Source organism: Sinocyclocheilus grahami, unplaced genomic scaffold (genome assembly GCF_001515645.1).
Source record: "Sinocyclocheilus grahami isolate Dianchi unplaced genomic scaffold, SAMN03320097.WGS_v1.1 scaffold351.1, whole genome shotgun sequence".
NCBI classification, from domain to species: Eukaryota; Metazoa; Chordata; class Actinopteri; order Cypriniformes; family Cyprinidae; genus Sinocyclocheilus; species Sinocyclocheilus grahami.
Window position 1 is genome coordinate 472,953 of NW_015505530.1, and position 13,373 is coordinate 486,325.

The 13,373-nt window shown below is 35.8% G+C and overlaps 1 protein-coding gene across 1 annotated transcript in view; it reads right to left on the bottom strand.

Annotated features, from left to right (window-relative positions):
- Positions 1 to 280: 280 nt before the first annotated feature.
- LOC107548622 (CDK-activating kinase assembly factor MAT1-like) overlaps positions 281 to 13,373 on the bottom strand; it is a 25,412-nt gene continuing 12,319 nt past the window's right edge. Inside the window, exons 6-7 of the mRNA XM_016229384.1 lie at positions 7,089 to 7,210; positions 281 to 415 (exon numbers count right to left, since the gene is read on the bottom strand). Coding sequence (XP_016084870.1) covers positions 301 to 415; positions 7,089 to 7,210 — 237 coding nt within the window. The 3' untranslated portion in view covers positions 281 to 300. The remainder of the gene's footprint in view (positions 416 to 7,088; positions 7,211 to 13,373) is intronic.

Genomic DNA, 13,373 nt, shown 5'->3' on the forward strand with positions numbered 1-13,373 from the left:
AAGACTGACATATAGAATTTTTGTGTGTGTTTATTTAAATGAAGCAGCATTACAAAAATAACAAAACTGATCAACAAAAAAAATATCTGTACACCTATTAAAGCGTGTTTATGTCACTCTTCAACATAAACTCCAGGGTATTCTGAAGCTGGCCCTCTGAATGGGTCATATTCACAAGGAGTCCTTCACAGGAATCTTTCCCATGTGTCCGAACACTCACAGCCTCTCCCTTTACTTGTCAGTGAGTCTTTAGGAAGCCTGATGAACAGATGGAGTGGAAGTGGCTGTAGTTTCATAATATCATGAGGGGAAGAGGCCACTGAAAGCATCCTGGATGGCACGATGGCATGCCAGTCCTGATGTATAACCACCAGCCTGATCCTGTGGAGATGCTGTGCGCACATGATTCAAATACCTGGACATGAGAGAAGATGATTAGTTATAATAGTGAATAGCTTAACAGAGGTTTTCAAACACACAATTTTGGCTTGGAGTATAATCTGGTTTATCCTCTAGAGGGAGCAGCTCTGTTGTTTTACATGCATGAGTCCATGGATTTCCCAACCACAACAAAAAATTTGTTTAATTTTCAAATTTATCAAACAAAAATGTCAGCTCTTCCTATAATTATATTTTTGAAAAATATAATGTTATATAACATTATTATTGTTCAAAAGTTTGGCATGGGTAAGACTTTTATGTTTTTGAAAAATGTCTTGCGCTCAAAAATAAATTGTGAAATAATTGAATAATGTAAATTAACTGTTTTCTATTTTAAATGGTCATTTATTCCTTAGTTTTGTACTGCAAACCGTATATTTTATGAACCAAAGATTTTTATGCAAGCCACGATACATTTTTTTGTCCAACATTTATTTGAAATAGAATTCTTTTATAAATAGTATAGTAACATTATAAATTAATTTACTGTCACTTTAAATCAATTTAACGCATTCTTGCTGATTAAAAGTATTAATTTACTTAAAAAATAAAAATAGAATAAAATCTTACAGATCTCAAACTTGGTAGTGAATATTATAAAAACAAAACGACATCACATTTAAATATATAAGAACATAATTGCTGTAGATAACTAAAATATCAATATTAATATGTAGCAATGCATAAAAAATTTCACTTCTTAATCCATACATTCTTCTCCAAATTGACAGCTGCTGGTTACCCACAAACCATCAGGACAAGCGTCAGAAACCTAATGCTTGTGGGAGGAACTCTTAAGATCTCACACCAGCCCAGCACCCCCAAAACTCTCCAGCAGCTGGAGTCCACAGCATCCATTCATTATGAGAGAACTGAAAATTACATGTAAACTGATACTACAGTGAGAGGAGGAGAAAGATGGAAATAGAGAGAGGGAAGGGGTGGAGAGCGATAGAGGGGGTCAGGTATCATCAGAAACACTTAAGCTCCTCTCAGCTTCACACACTTTCTAAACAAACAGCGATTACTGAAGCACTGAACCATGAGCTAATGCACACAGAATGCTGCTTCAGTTCTCCATCATTAATCCACAAACCACACTTATAAATCCCCAATGAATCACTGTTATCACTTTTTAATCCAGATTCAGAACGAAAAAAAAGAAAGTGGAACAAAATAGTCTTTAAAACTAAAAATGGATTTGTTAGCAGTAAATAAAAGTGCATGACCATAAATGGTCAAATGTGGTCAGACTAATTGCAAATTATAAGAGCTATTTTATCAAATTGTATATTGTCAATTATTTTCCATAAATTGTAAGGCTTGAAAATGTTTTTGTTTGTAACCAAATATTTTTTTGTGGTTATGTGAAAATGAGTTTGGGGTCAATAAGATTTTTGAAAGAAGTTTCTTATGCTCACCAATTTTATTTGACCAAAAATACAGTATATATTGTCAAATATTATAATAGTCATAAATACATTTTAAAATAACTTTCTGTTTTAATATATTTTGAAATGTAATTTATTCATGTGATGGCACAGTTTAATTTTCAGCAATCATTACGCCAGTCTTCAGTGTCACATGATGCTTTAGAAATCATTCTAATATGCTGATTTTGTGCTTTCACAAAATGAGAAACATTTATTCTTTTTATCAACGTTGTGCTGATTAATAAGTAGAATAAGTAGAAATATTTTGTAACAGCAAATGGGACTCGCAAACTAAAATATAACATTTTTGGTAATTATAAAAAAAAGTTCAAAACGTTCAAATAAATTAATAATTATATATATTTTTATATGAATGAAACTCTCAAACTGAAGAACAATAAGAGAAGTCCTAAAGGAAGAAAAGATTTAAAAGAAAACTGGAAGGAAGTTTGAAAAGTGACTAATGTGAGGGTTTGGACTATGACTAAAATGTTTAGGATATTAATTCAATTCAATTTTATTTGTATAGCGCTTTTCACGATACAAATCGTTGCAAATTTTACAGCAAATTAAGTTTCTACAATATTTAGTAGTAGCTTATCAGTGGTGACTGTCAGTTAAATGGCAGAAATGTACGGAGTTCATTAAACAGACGATGAACACTATTAACAGCAATTATTATATGATGCAATCAAACTTATAGCAAAATGTGGTAGTTCTGTAAGTTGTTTCAGGGTTGGCATCATCTGAGGTCCTCTGAGGGGTTGGCATCATCTCTTCTCGGGTGTTCTGGATCCAGACTGAAGCTTGTGTAAATCCTAGTTACCACGGGATGTCAAAGAAAATTACTTATTACCCGTGGCAAAAAAATATTACTGGCTGTCTGACTCTGGCTCCAGCTATCTTGATGTATCCTTCACAAGATGGACATGTTGCTGACAGCGCTCATGTTGTCGAATGGATGAGGTTGAAATTCTGACATTGAAGTGAGTAGTGTTTTAGTTAAAACACAGCTGTATCAGTGTTGACACACTGTGGTGATGATGGTGTGTGTGTTCTCCGTCAGAGGGATCTGCATTTCATGCCAGCCTTTAATACCTAATAGAAGTGTGCGTGTGTGTTAGAGAGAGTTTGAGAGAGACTTTCCGAGCACAGGATTCAGCACAGAAATGTTCCCCTCAGAAAGAGTAGAGGAAACTCTCAAGCAGCTGCTGGACATTCTGTCATTTTAACAGGGTCAGTGTCACACACACATTCCTCAAACATATCTGGTTGGCCGCACTGCTATGTCAGACACACATATATCAAACTGAAACATCCACTACGCAAATATCCTCATCAGAGTTCAGAGAGCAAACTCATCTACGCAGGAGTCAACAGAAGACCTGGGTCATTAAAACCTACTGGTCCGAAGGTATATTGCTGTTTACAGAAGCAGTGTGTGTCAGTAATGCATGAAGACGTGTATCATGGTTTATGTTGTAAAGTGAGAAGGCAACAACTAAGTCTGAATGAGGCGAACGAATACACACACCCATACACATCTGGGAGATCATGGGTGAAGATTCCTTGCTCAAAGGGTAAGCCACACCATTGTGAAATGCAAAATTCACTCAAATCTGTGGACTGAGAGAGAGAGTGAAGGTGAGCAAGTTTAGTTTGTTCGTTGAATTCCCATAATGCACCCTAGGGGTATGTTTTAAAAGTTCAGCTCTCTCTTGCTACCTCTTACACACAGAAATGGGGGCCATTTGCAAGCCAAATTTACTCTTGAAGCCAAGGCCAGAATCTTTGTTTTATGCTTGTTTGCATATGCAAATTTCAAATCTTACAGACAGGGAGAGGTGGAGGGATGGATGGAAGTCCCTTAATTAATTATCCTAATGAAATGTCTAATGAAAATGTGTGTGCTTAATATTTTTATGAAGTAGTAATTATTTTACTAGGTTTTAAATGATTGCCTTAAACATGGCTATATTCCCAGTACCTCTTGTTCTTTATTACCTAAATAAACAACAATCAACCAGATTTATGTAGAAAAACACAATAAAGCTACTGACCCTGTTCACACATGCTCCCTCTTCTGACCTGCTGATGGATTACTTCCTATCTAGCACAAGATGACTTCCTGTATAGCAAAGTGTGTTTCTATAGACAAAGTAGTCTAAACATTGGCACGGCGAAAGACAAGTCCTTGCCAATAGCTCTGACCTCAAGAAAATTATACTAAGAAACTCGTGAAAACTTTCCATTTAACATTAAAAAATAAAAAAAGCATGTTCACTAGTAGTTTCAGAATTTAGGACTCACTGTGCACAACACAAAATACATAATAAGGAACAGAAGTAAAAAAAATAAAAATAAACCACTGCAAGTAGTCAAACTGTTTGGAATTTTACACTACCGTTCAAAAGTTAGGGATCAGTAAGGTTGTTTTTTTTTTAAAGAAATTAACTGAAATAAACTTTCAGCAAGGACGCATTAAAGTGATCAAAAATGAAAATAGAGACATTTATAATATTACAAAAGATTTCTATTTGAAGTAAATGTTCTTTTGAACTTTCTATTTATCAAATAATCTTTAAAAAAAAAAGATATCATGGTTTCCACAAAATTATTAAACAGCATTTTTTTTAAAATTGAAAATAATAAATGTTTCTTGAGCACCAAATCAGCTTATTGAATGATTTCTGAAGGATCATGTGACACTGAAGACTGGAGTAATGGCTGCTGAAAATACAGCTTTGCTAACACAGAAATAAATTACTTTTTTAAATATATTAAAAAGGTTATTTTAAACTATTTTTACTTTTTTGATCTAATAAAATCATTAGAGACTTCTTTAAAAACATAAAAAAACCATAATGAACCCAAACTTTTGAATGGAATTCAATGTAACTTGTTGGATTATTTCAAAACTTTAACAAAACCTAATATAAACAGACTCGCATACAAGTCGTGTCCTGTCCAATACCAAATGCCTCTTAAACTAATTACCTTATCCAAATCTCTGCACACGTCTCCAAACTCACCAGAGACATCACTCGAGACTGACTGAATGTGTGTGTGTGTGTGTGTCCTAAGAGGGTTTGATGGGAAGATTACTGATCCATCAAGGGAGACTTGTATAGGCAAATTTTGAAATATATTTATATGCAACATTGTAAGAGAAGAAGAACATATTAAGGCATAGTTATCTCCTCAAAAAAAAAACCGCTATTCATACAACAAATTACACAGAGATGCAGCTGACTGCACTTGAAAACATTGTGTGTGGAGGAAAGAAAACTTCAACCCAATCACCTCCTTTCAAGACACACACACACACACACACACACACAGCTGTCTTTAATAAAATGCCCCACCCAATCTGTATTTATACAGGTACAGAACAGGGACGGACACCGAGGACGGGGTTCGCCTCGGGGGTGAGGTGGAAGTGAATACATACATGACCCTCCAAAAACACAAACCAGTCCAACATAAATCTCCACTAACTCACTGTCAAAACACACTAAGACAAATAGCAAAAAAACAATCCGTCTCTCTGTCAACTTCACACACATACACACACAAACACTCAGAGACTCGTCCGCTCTCGACTTCAAAAGACTGAAGCATTTCAAAAAAAACATTTCAGAACGACAGAGAAAAAGAAACAAAGAGAGAGTGATCCACCCTATCCTCTCTTTTCATAACACTTTTTCTTCTCCTGTCCTCTGCTTTTCAGCCCAAACCACATCACAACATCCTCTGCTGAAGATTCCAGTGTGTATCTATCTATCTATCTATCTATCTATCTGTGTGTGTGCGGGTTCAATACAAGTTAAGCTCTGTCAATAGCATCTGAGACAGAAACACACTTACAGTGGAAGTCTATGAGCCAATACTTGCATTTTTGCTCCATTGACTTCAACTGCAAGTGTATAAATTAGGGTTAAGCTTAATTTTAATTTAAAGGTGAACATTCTGTCAACAAATGTTTCATTTTTGGGTAAACTATCCCTTTAATACTATAGTCATCAGTAGCCTAATAAAAGTGGTTTTATTTGACATGAAGCGAGTTGTCTCATGGGAGCAGACATGTTGAAATGATTATAGAGGTAAGATATAGTAAAAAACATTGCCAGAATAAAGATCATTGCATTAACGACAGGCCCTTATATATACTAATACAGCTTCAAAAACTGTGTGTGTTTGAGAAGAGTGAGAGTGTGTCTTACAGAGAAAGTCAAACTTAAGTGAAGCGTGAAAACTGCAAGCATAGCAAAAATGTCTGCAGACTTCCTGTTTACCCTGGGAGCAGGGCACCATGGGAGATGTGGTTTATTTGTTTGAATAAGAGGTCATTTATCTCTGTCAAACACACACTCTCACTGGGAGAAAGGGAAACGAGAAGGTACAAAAAGTAAACGATATCCCTATGTATGCATGTATAATAAAAATAATAATAATAATAATTTGATTTAATTAAATGTAGTCTGTTCCTTGATGCCCATCAATTAACTGGCATACTGATAATATAATATAATATAATAGGTAATACAGTAATGCGTTAGTTAAGATGAACAAACAATAAGCCATGTATTTGTACAGTTTTTATTTGTGGGTTAATAAAAAAAATAAAGGTAACTTGTTGCTTATTAGCATGCATATTACTAGCATACTGGCTGTTTATTAGTACTTATAAAGCACATATTAATGCTTTATTTTGCATGACCATATTTTAGATCCCTTAATCCTACCCCATACCTAAACTTAACAACTACCATACAACAGCAAATTAGAAGTTTATTGAGGCTAAAGTCATAGTTAATAGTTAGTTAATAGTGAGAATTGGTCCCCAAACTAAAGTGAGACAAAATAAAATTGTCCTTGTTAGTCCATGTTAACTAATAGAGTTGTGGGGTATTTGGACTCAGGACTTGGACTCGGACTTTGAGTGCAACTGTTAATAAACTTGGACTTGGGTGGACTCTGACATTTTGGATGCAAAATTGTTTTTTTATTAATATTAAAATTAATATGAAATACATTAATAAACGTCTCCCGCTCAAACTCAATTTGTTAAAAACTAGGACTGGACTTGGACTCAACAAGGTAGGCTTGGACCCAACACTAATGTAGTTTACTAATGTCAACCAATGAAACCTTATTGTAAAGTGTTACATAATATAATATAATTCACATTAGCAAAATGCAAGAGATTGTTACCCTAATCGGCCCAACTGATCCAGTTCCAGAACGGGCGGCCCGTATGTGTCAATGCACAGAAGCTGATAGACGTACAACACCTCCTCCACACGAGACACAGAAGCCAAAGACACAGTCTGACCCTGAAGGAAAGAGACAGAGAGAAAGATGCATTTTTGCACTGTTTTGGCAATACAAATGCATATTTTTTTGTCATGGTCACTACTAAACAAAAATTTAGATAAGATTTAGATAGATAGACTGCCCAATTGCTTCAAACCCTGCCCATAAACACGGACAATGAATAACAGACATAGATGTAACGAATCAGCTCATGGGAAATATGAATAATTAACCATAATTAGATCATTTCTGATTGGACTGGCTAAAAAGCCATGGACACTTGTTTTACAAAGTCTATGGCTGTCACAGAAACCAGTGTTTAGAAAGTAGGTACATTTTAAACAATATTTAAAAAATGCTTAGAGCACCTAAAAATGTTACATTGAAAATATTATTTTCATTTAATTTTCTTTAAGTAATAATTTAATTTTACACTTTATTTTATTTAACACCTTTTGAGGTGATATTATTTAACACACTCACTGAGTTTAAAATGGAACCGTTGATGCAGATGACCTCATTTAAACAACACTAACACATTCTGTCTGAGATGAAGTCACACACACACACACACAAATGCATGAGTGCCAACAAACATCCCTCTATGGATCCAGATCCAAGCAGGGGATCTATAGATGTATGACAACATCACTCACTGCCAAAACACACACACACAAAGGCAACACACACAAGGGAGATTGAACTTGCTGGAGGCAGACAGAAACCACAGCATGGAGAGAGTGTGAGAGTGTGTGTTTGTGCGGAGAGAGGGAATTTCCATGGGAGAGCTTCTCGTTACTTTGGTTTGAAAGTACTGCATGCATTTAAACAGCAAAATAATGTAAAACATTGTAAAATAATGCCACACAAAATAGGGAGAGAAAAAGAGAGAAAACAACAGCAATACAAGGAACCAGAGCGTGAAAAAGAGCACTAGTGAGGGAAGTTTTATGATCTGTTAATTGGCTGTGCAATTAAACATTCCTGAGCGTGAGCACCCTAAATGCGCAGTCAAGGACCTAGACACTAGAAAATGGTTGGTTAATTTGGCAAAATTATATTAAGCATAATTTATAATTAATATGAATATATACACAATCATTCAAAAGTTTGAGGTCAGTAAGATATTTTTTTAAAAGGAAATTCATATTTTTATTCAGCAATTACACATTAAATTGATCAAAAGTGACAGTAAAGACATTCATAATATTACAAAAAAAAATTATATTACAAAAAAAAATTATATTTCAAAATAATTATATTTAAAAAATTATGTTCTATCAAACTTCCTATGCATCCTGAAAATTTTTTATCATGGTTTCCACAAAAATATTACACAGAACAACTGTTTCCAACATTTAGTAATAATATGAAATGTTTCTTGAGCATCAAATCAGCATATTTTACTGTATTTTAATCTAATAAATGCATAAGAGAATTTGTTTTTAAAAAATACTTTAAAAATCTTACTGACCCCAAACCTTTGGACAACAGTATATATTTTAAAATAATTTAGAAAAAAAAGTGGCTTGAGACCTATATCTTTCTTGCCATTCAATTCAAAACTTGTACTGTTGCAATGCATTTCTTCAATAAAGTTACTGGCCAGCTAGCCATTTTATTTATTCACTGAAAACAATTTTTCCTCACAATAACACCAGCAAACAACACACACACACTTGCAAGTTCACAAAAGCAGATGCAGCACTCCAATTCTACAAATTGAACACCTAAACTTTCTACATACACTCCAAATGTTTGTGGTTAATAATGAATTCAAAATAACAAACACAAATTATCTTGTCCGCCCAGTCTGATCAGTCCCAAACACAATTTGTCTAGAGATTTCCATGTCAAAACATAGAAGCCATCCCATCATATATTACCCTGTCAAAACAGCCTAATACCAGTGGAAAACTCTTCAGAACTCCAGTACACACACACTCCATTGTAAACCACTACCGCATCTTTACCAACTCAAAAATGAACATCTGCGCTCAACATTTATTTGAGGTGTTGTATGTATGTGTGTGTGTGTGTGTGTGTGTGTGTGTGTGTGTGTGTGAGTGTGTGTGTATAGAGAAATGCTGCTGATTCTGAGCATGCTGAGTGACTATAGATACATATTCACTCCCCAGTGCCCTTAAAACAGAGCTGCCGGCTCGATCCATCTTCATTACTGTGCGGGGGTAGAGAGGGAAGGAAATCCCTGAGCTGAAATACCGGTCCGGTTGTCTGCGCATTCAGAGTTTCACTCCAAGCAGTTACACACAGTTTAACAGGGCCTTGTGTTCAAATCAATCATATATCTGCTGCGTTTCGACATTCAGTGCCGTCCAGCGCTTTAACCTCACCCCTGCCTGGGCAGTGAATCAGTCCATATGTTTGACATTAACACATAGTAAACATGTTTTTACTAGGTGGACTTGAATTTAAAAAATTTTAAATAAACCATCACCCCTGGTTCTGCGTTTTAGACTTCTGTCTTGGGAGGAACAGAACATTTTGACTGGCACAGGAAAGGCTCTACGATGCAATGGTTCATTTGTTTGTTCATTCTGTGGGTGTGATAATTTTCCTCACCAAACCAACAAATGCCAGTTATTATTTCTGAGGTGTGTTGGTATTGCTTCTTGCCAGCATTCAGCTACAAGTATCAACCAGAATGTGGGACTGGATTTGGGAAATTCTGTAATAAACTATTCTTTCTTAAAGTTACTTTTTGGAAGAAGACCAAAAGAAGGCTGTGTTTCCAAAACTGTTATGTAAATCAAAAAATGTTTCTTGCACCAAAAAGAGTCATAATTTAGTTTCACTGACCATAATTTAATAGCATAAAATTAGGCTGTTTTTGCTACTGTACCTTTAAGAGTTTATGTAAATGACTATTATGATTAGCTATTCTCCTTGTACCAGTGTAGTACACACTGTCAGTCACCAGAGCAGACCAAGTTGACCATAGACTTTAAAGCTTATTCTACGAAGAACCACCCATTTAGACATTAAGGGCCATAAGATTGAAATTTAAAATAACTTTCTGATGTAACATTTCGAGTGAGTAACATAAAATCAGATATAACTCTATATATAACAATACAGGTGCGACCAAGAATATCTTCAGTACAAACTACAAAGTTCCTCAGTCAACTCTCTAAACATCTTTAAAGGGGTCATATCTGATGCGATTTCAAGTTTTCCTTTCTCTTTGGAGTGTTACAAGCTGTTTGTGAATAGTTAAGATCCCTAAAGTTGCAAAAACTAAAGTCTCAAACCCAAACATTCTTTATAAAAGTTAAGACACGTCCACGCCCTCCTAAAATGCCTCATTTAAACACGCCCCCACATGTCTACGTCACTGTGTGGGAAGATTTGCATAACACCGCCCAAAATTCACGCAAAGAAAGAAGGCGTAACTTTTATTCTCGCTGTTGTATTGTTGCCGCCGCCTCCATGTCGTGGAGACGCTGTGTTTCATTGTGAAAGCGAAACTACTTTGTTTGGCCTTCCAAAAGAGGACACGACTAATAATCAGTGGTTAAGTTGTATTTACAACTCTGTTCCAGAACAGTTTAACCCATATATTTGTGTGTGTGCAACGCATTTTACGGAGGACGAGGACTGTTTCCTGGGAGAGTAGCATACAATGCTGGTTTTCTGACAAATAATGCTGACTCACAGTCTGTAAGTACGTATTCATATTTAAAGAATTTGCCACTGATGATTCAAACGCGAGTTTTGGGCAGTGTAGAGTAGCACTTGTTGTTTGTCGTTTCTCCGATCACAAATGCAGACATGGTTTTATGTTTACGTGATGCAATGCAATGCGTAAAAAGACCGTACAAGTCATTATAATCAGTAATTATGTCCCCACTGGATGCTACAAATGCCTCATTTGTAATGGGTTTTATTGGTTTTGTCTCGTCGCACCGGGACACGAGCTCACAGTATGGTAAGGGGCGTAACATTTCCGTCACACGCTTGAGGTATTCGGCCAATCACAATGCATTGGATAGCTGGCCAATCAGCGTACACCTCGCTTTTCCAAAACTATGATATTTGTAAAAAAAATACGCGGATCAGAAAGGCCGGGCATAGAAAAACAATAGGAAAAACCATAATGTACAGTATGTGGAAAATAATGTGTTTTTTTAACCTTAAACCGCATTCATTACACCAAATACACAAAATAATGTTATTTTTTAACAACGTCATATGACGTCACTTTAAATCTGTCCCAGACCCAGAAAATCTGTCATAACATTTAAAATTATAATCTAAATTAAGAGTGAAATTTTTTGATTTCATTTCAAACTGCCCATTTTCCAAATTACATCAAACCAAACTATTTGGCACCTAACAAAGTTTTTCAAAAGTTTGCATAAATCAGTGTTAATAAATGGCTTGAGCAAAAAAATATCAGACATCTGATGTGAAGTGTGAAGAAAACAAAGAAAAATCAAGGTAAATATCACTTCTGAACAGAATATTTTTATTGTGCATCATTTTCAATCAAGCTGTAATTTTGTCAAATCATGCAAAAAGTGTGAAACATGGTTTAATTGCATGTATTGAGGATGCTATGAAATTAGCCTTTGCAAGACAAAGGAGACTGGTGTTTTATTCCAAATATCTTCAAAATGTCAGTGTAATTTCCATTACACAATGTGAATAACAATACATCATTTGAGATATGGAAATGACAATGCGGTGAAAATTTTCATGTCTTTCATAAGGGGAAAAAAATGATGTATGTATAAATACACTGGTGAAAGTTTGAAAAGCGTTTTGAGATTGCTTCTTTTCTAAAAGTCTACAAGACTAAAAGTGTCCGTAGTTGAATTAACACATATACATCAAAGTGTGCTTGGATCTGCATTTGTGTGTTGGAGAGAATGATGGAAACGAGGGTGGAGCAATAGTTGTTTGATTGCATCACTGCATCACTATCAGGGGGGATGAACCAACCTGTCACTCCGGTACATGACAGATAATTCTGCAGCGGAAACTGTCAACATATTCCCAGCATCTTTCAAACTATCACTGATATACCCATATGCTTGTTTGGCCAATCATATCGAACACAGTGAGTTTTAAATCTACACAGAGCGCTCTGATCCTTTCGGTATATACAGTAACATCATAAAATGACATTTCCTATTTCATATTACACAGACTTCCACTGGTGTCCGTAAGAGGTACACAGGAGCTGATATCACAGGCAGGTAATAAAGAGAGATATGATCTCCAACAATACCACCTGTCCATCTGCCAGCTTCCTCAAAGCGCTTTCCTTCAAATCCCCTGCGAGAAAGTGAGCCACCAGCACTGTTAATTGGCTCATTTGTTCAATGATGTACTACAGAGTGAGAGAATGAGACAAAACATGTGATTTAAGAACAGAGAAGCAGTGCGGTACTGAAACCACTGTTTAGACTCGCCATCATGTAACTTTATCAGTACGCTACTTGAAAAACAAAGTTGAACATAAGGCTGTTGTAGAGAAACTTGTCTGCAAAGTTCCGTTAGATGACAGACAAGATCTGAGAGCATCAGTGAGGGTGATTCACACGAACACACACACACACACACACACACACACACAGGTCAGATGGCTAATAAAAGATCCCATAGTGTCCTGGCCTTTTCTCACAGGTTACAGATGATATGATTTCTGCCGCTGGTTTGAACAGGGCAGGTGGCCGGGGGAGATTGGCTGAGACCCTGGTTTTCCAGCTTATCGTCTACATCAGTCGGGCTGTCAAGATTGGATTGTGGGAAAGCATAGGGAGGGTACAAGGAGGGGGCGTATGGGCTTAATTCGCACCAAGCGGACAGCCGAGATTATCTGTGGCGATTCACACCACTCCATCAAGAGATAAATAACAAGTGACATAGTGAATGTAGCATTGCCTTATCCATATTCATAAAAAGGTCATAATGAAACTCGATTCATTACAGAAATTTGATTATTTATGACTTTTGATAACTGGGAAATAGACAGATTGGTGGAATCCATTGCAGTACAATAGACTGCATTCATCAGCATGTGCATGCAGTCTTCATGAGCTCCAGCGCAACATCTCACATTTACTGTGCATTCCTCTACAACTAGTATGAACACATTTTATTTACATTACATTTATTCATTTGGATTTATTGAAAGCAGCCTCCACTGCATTCAAA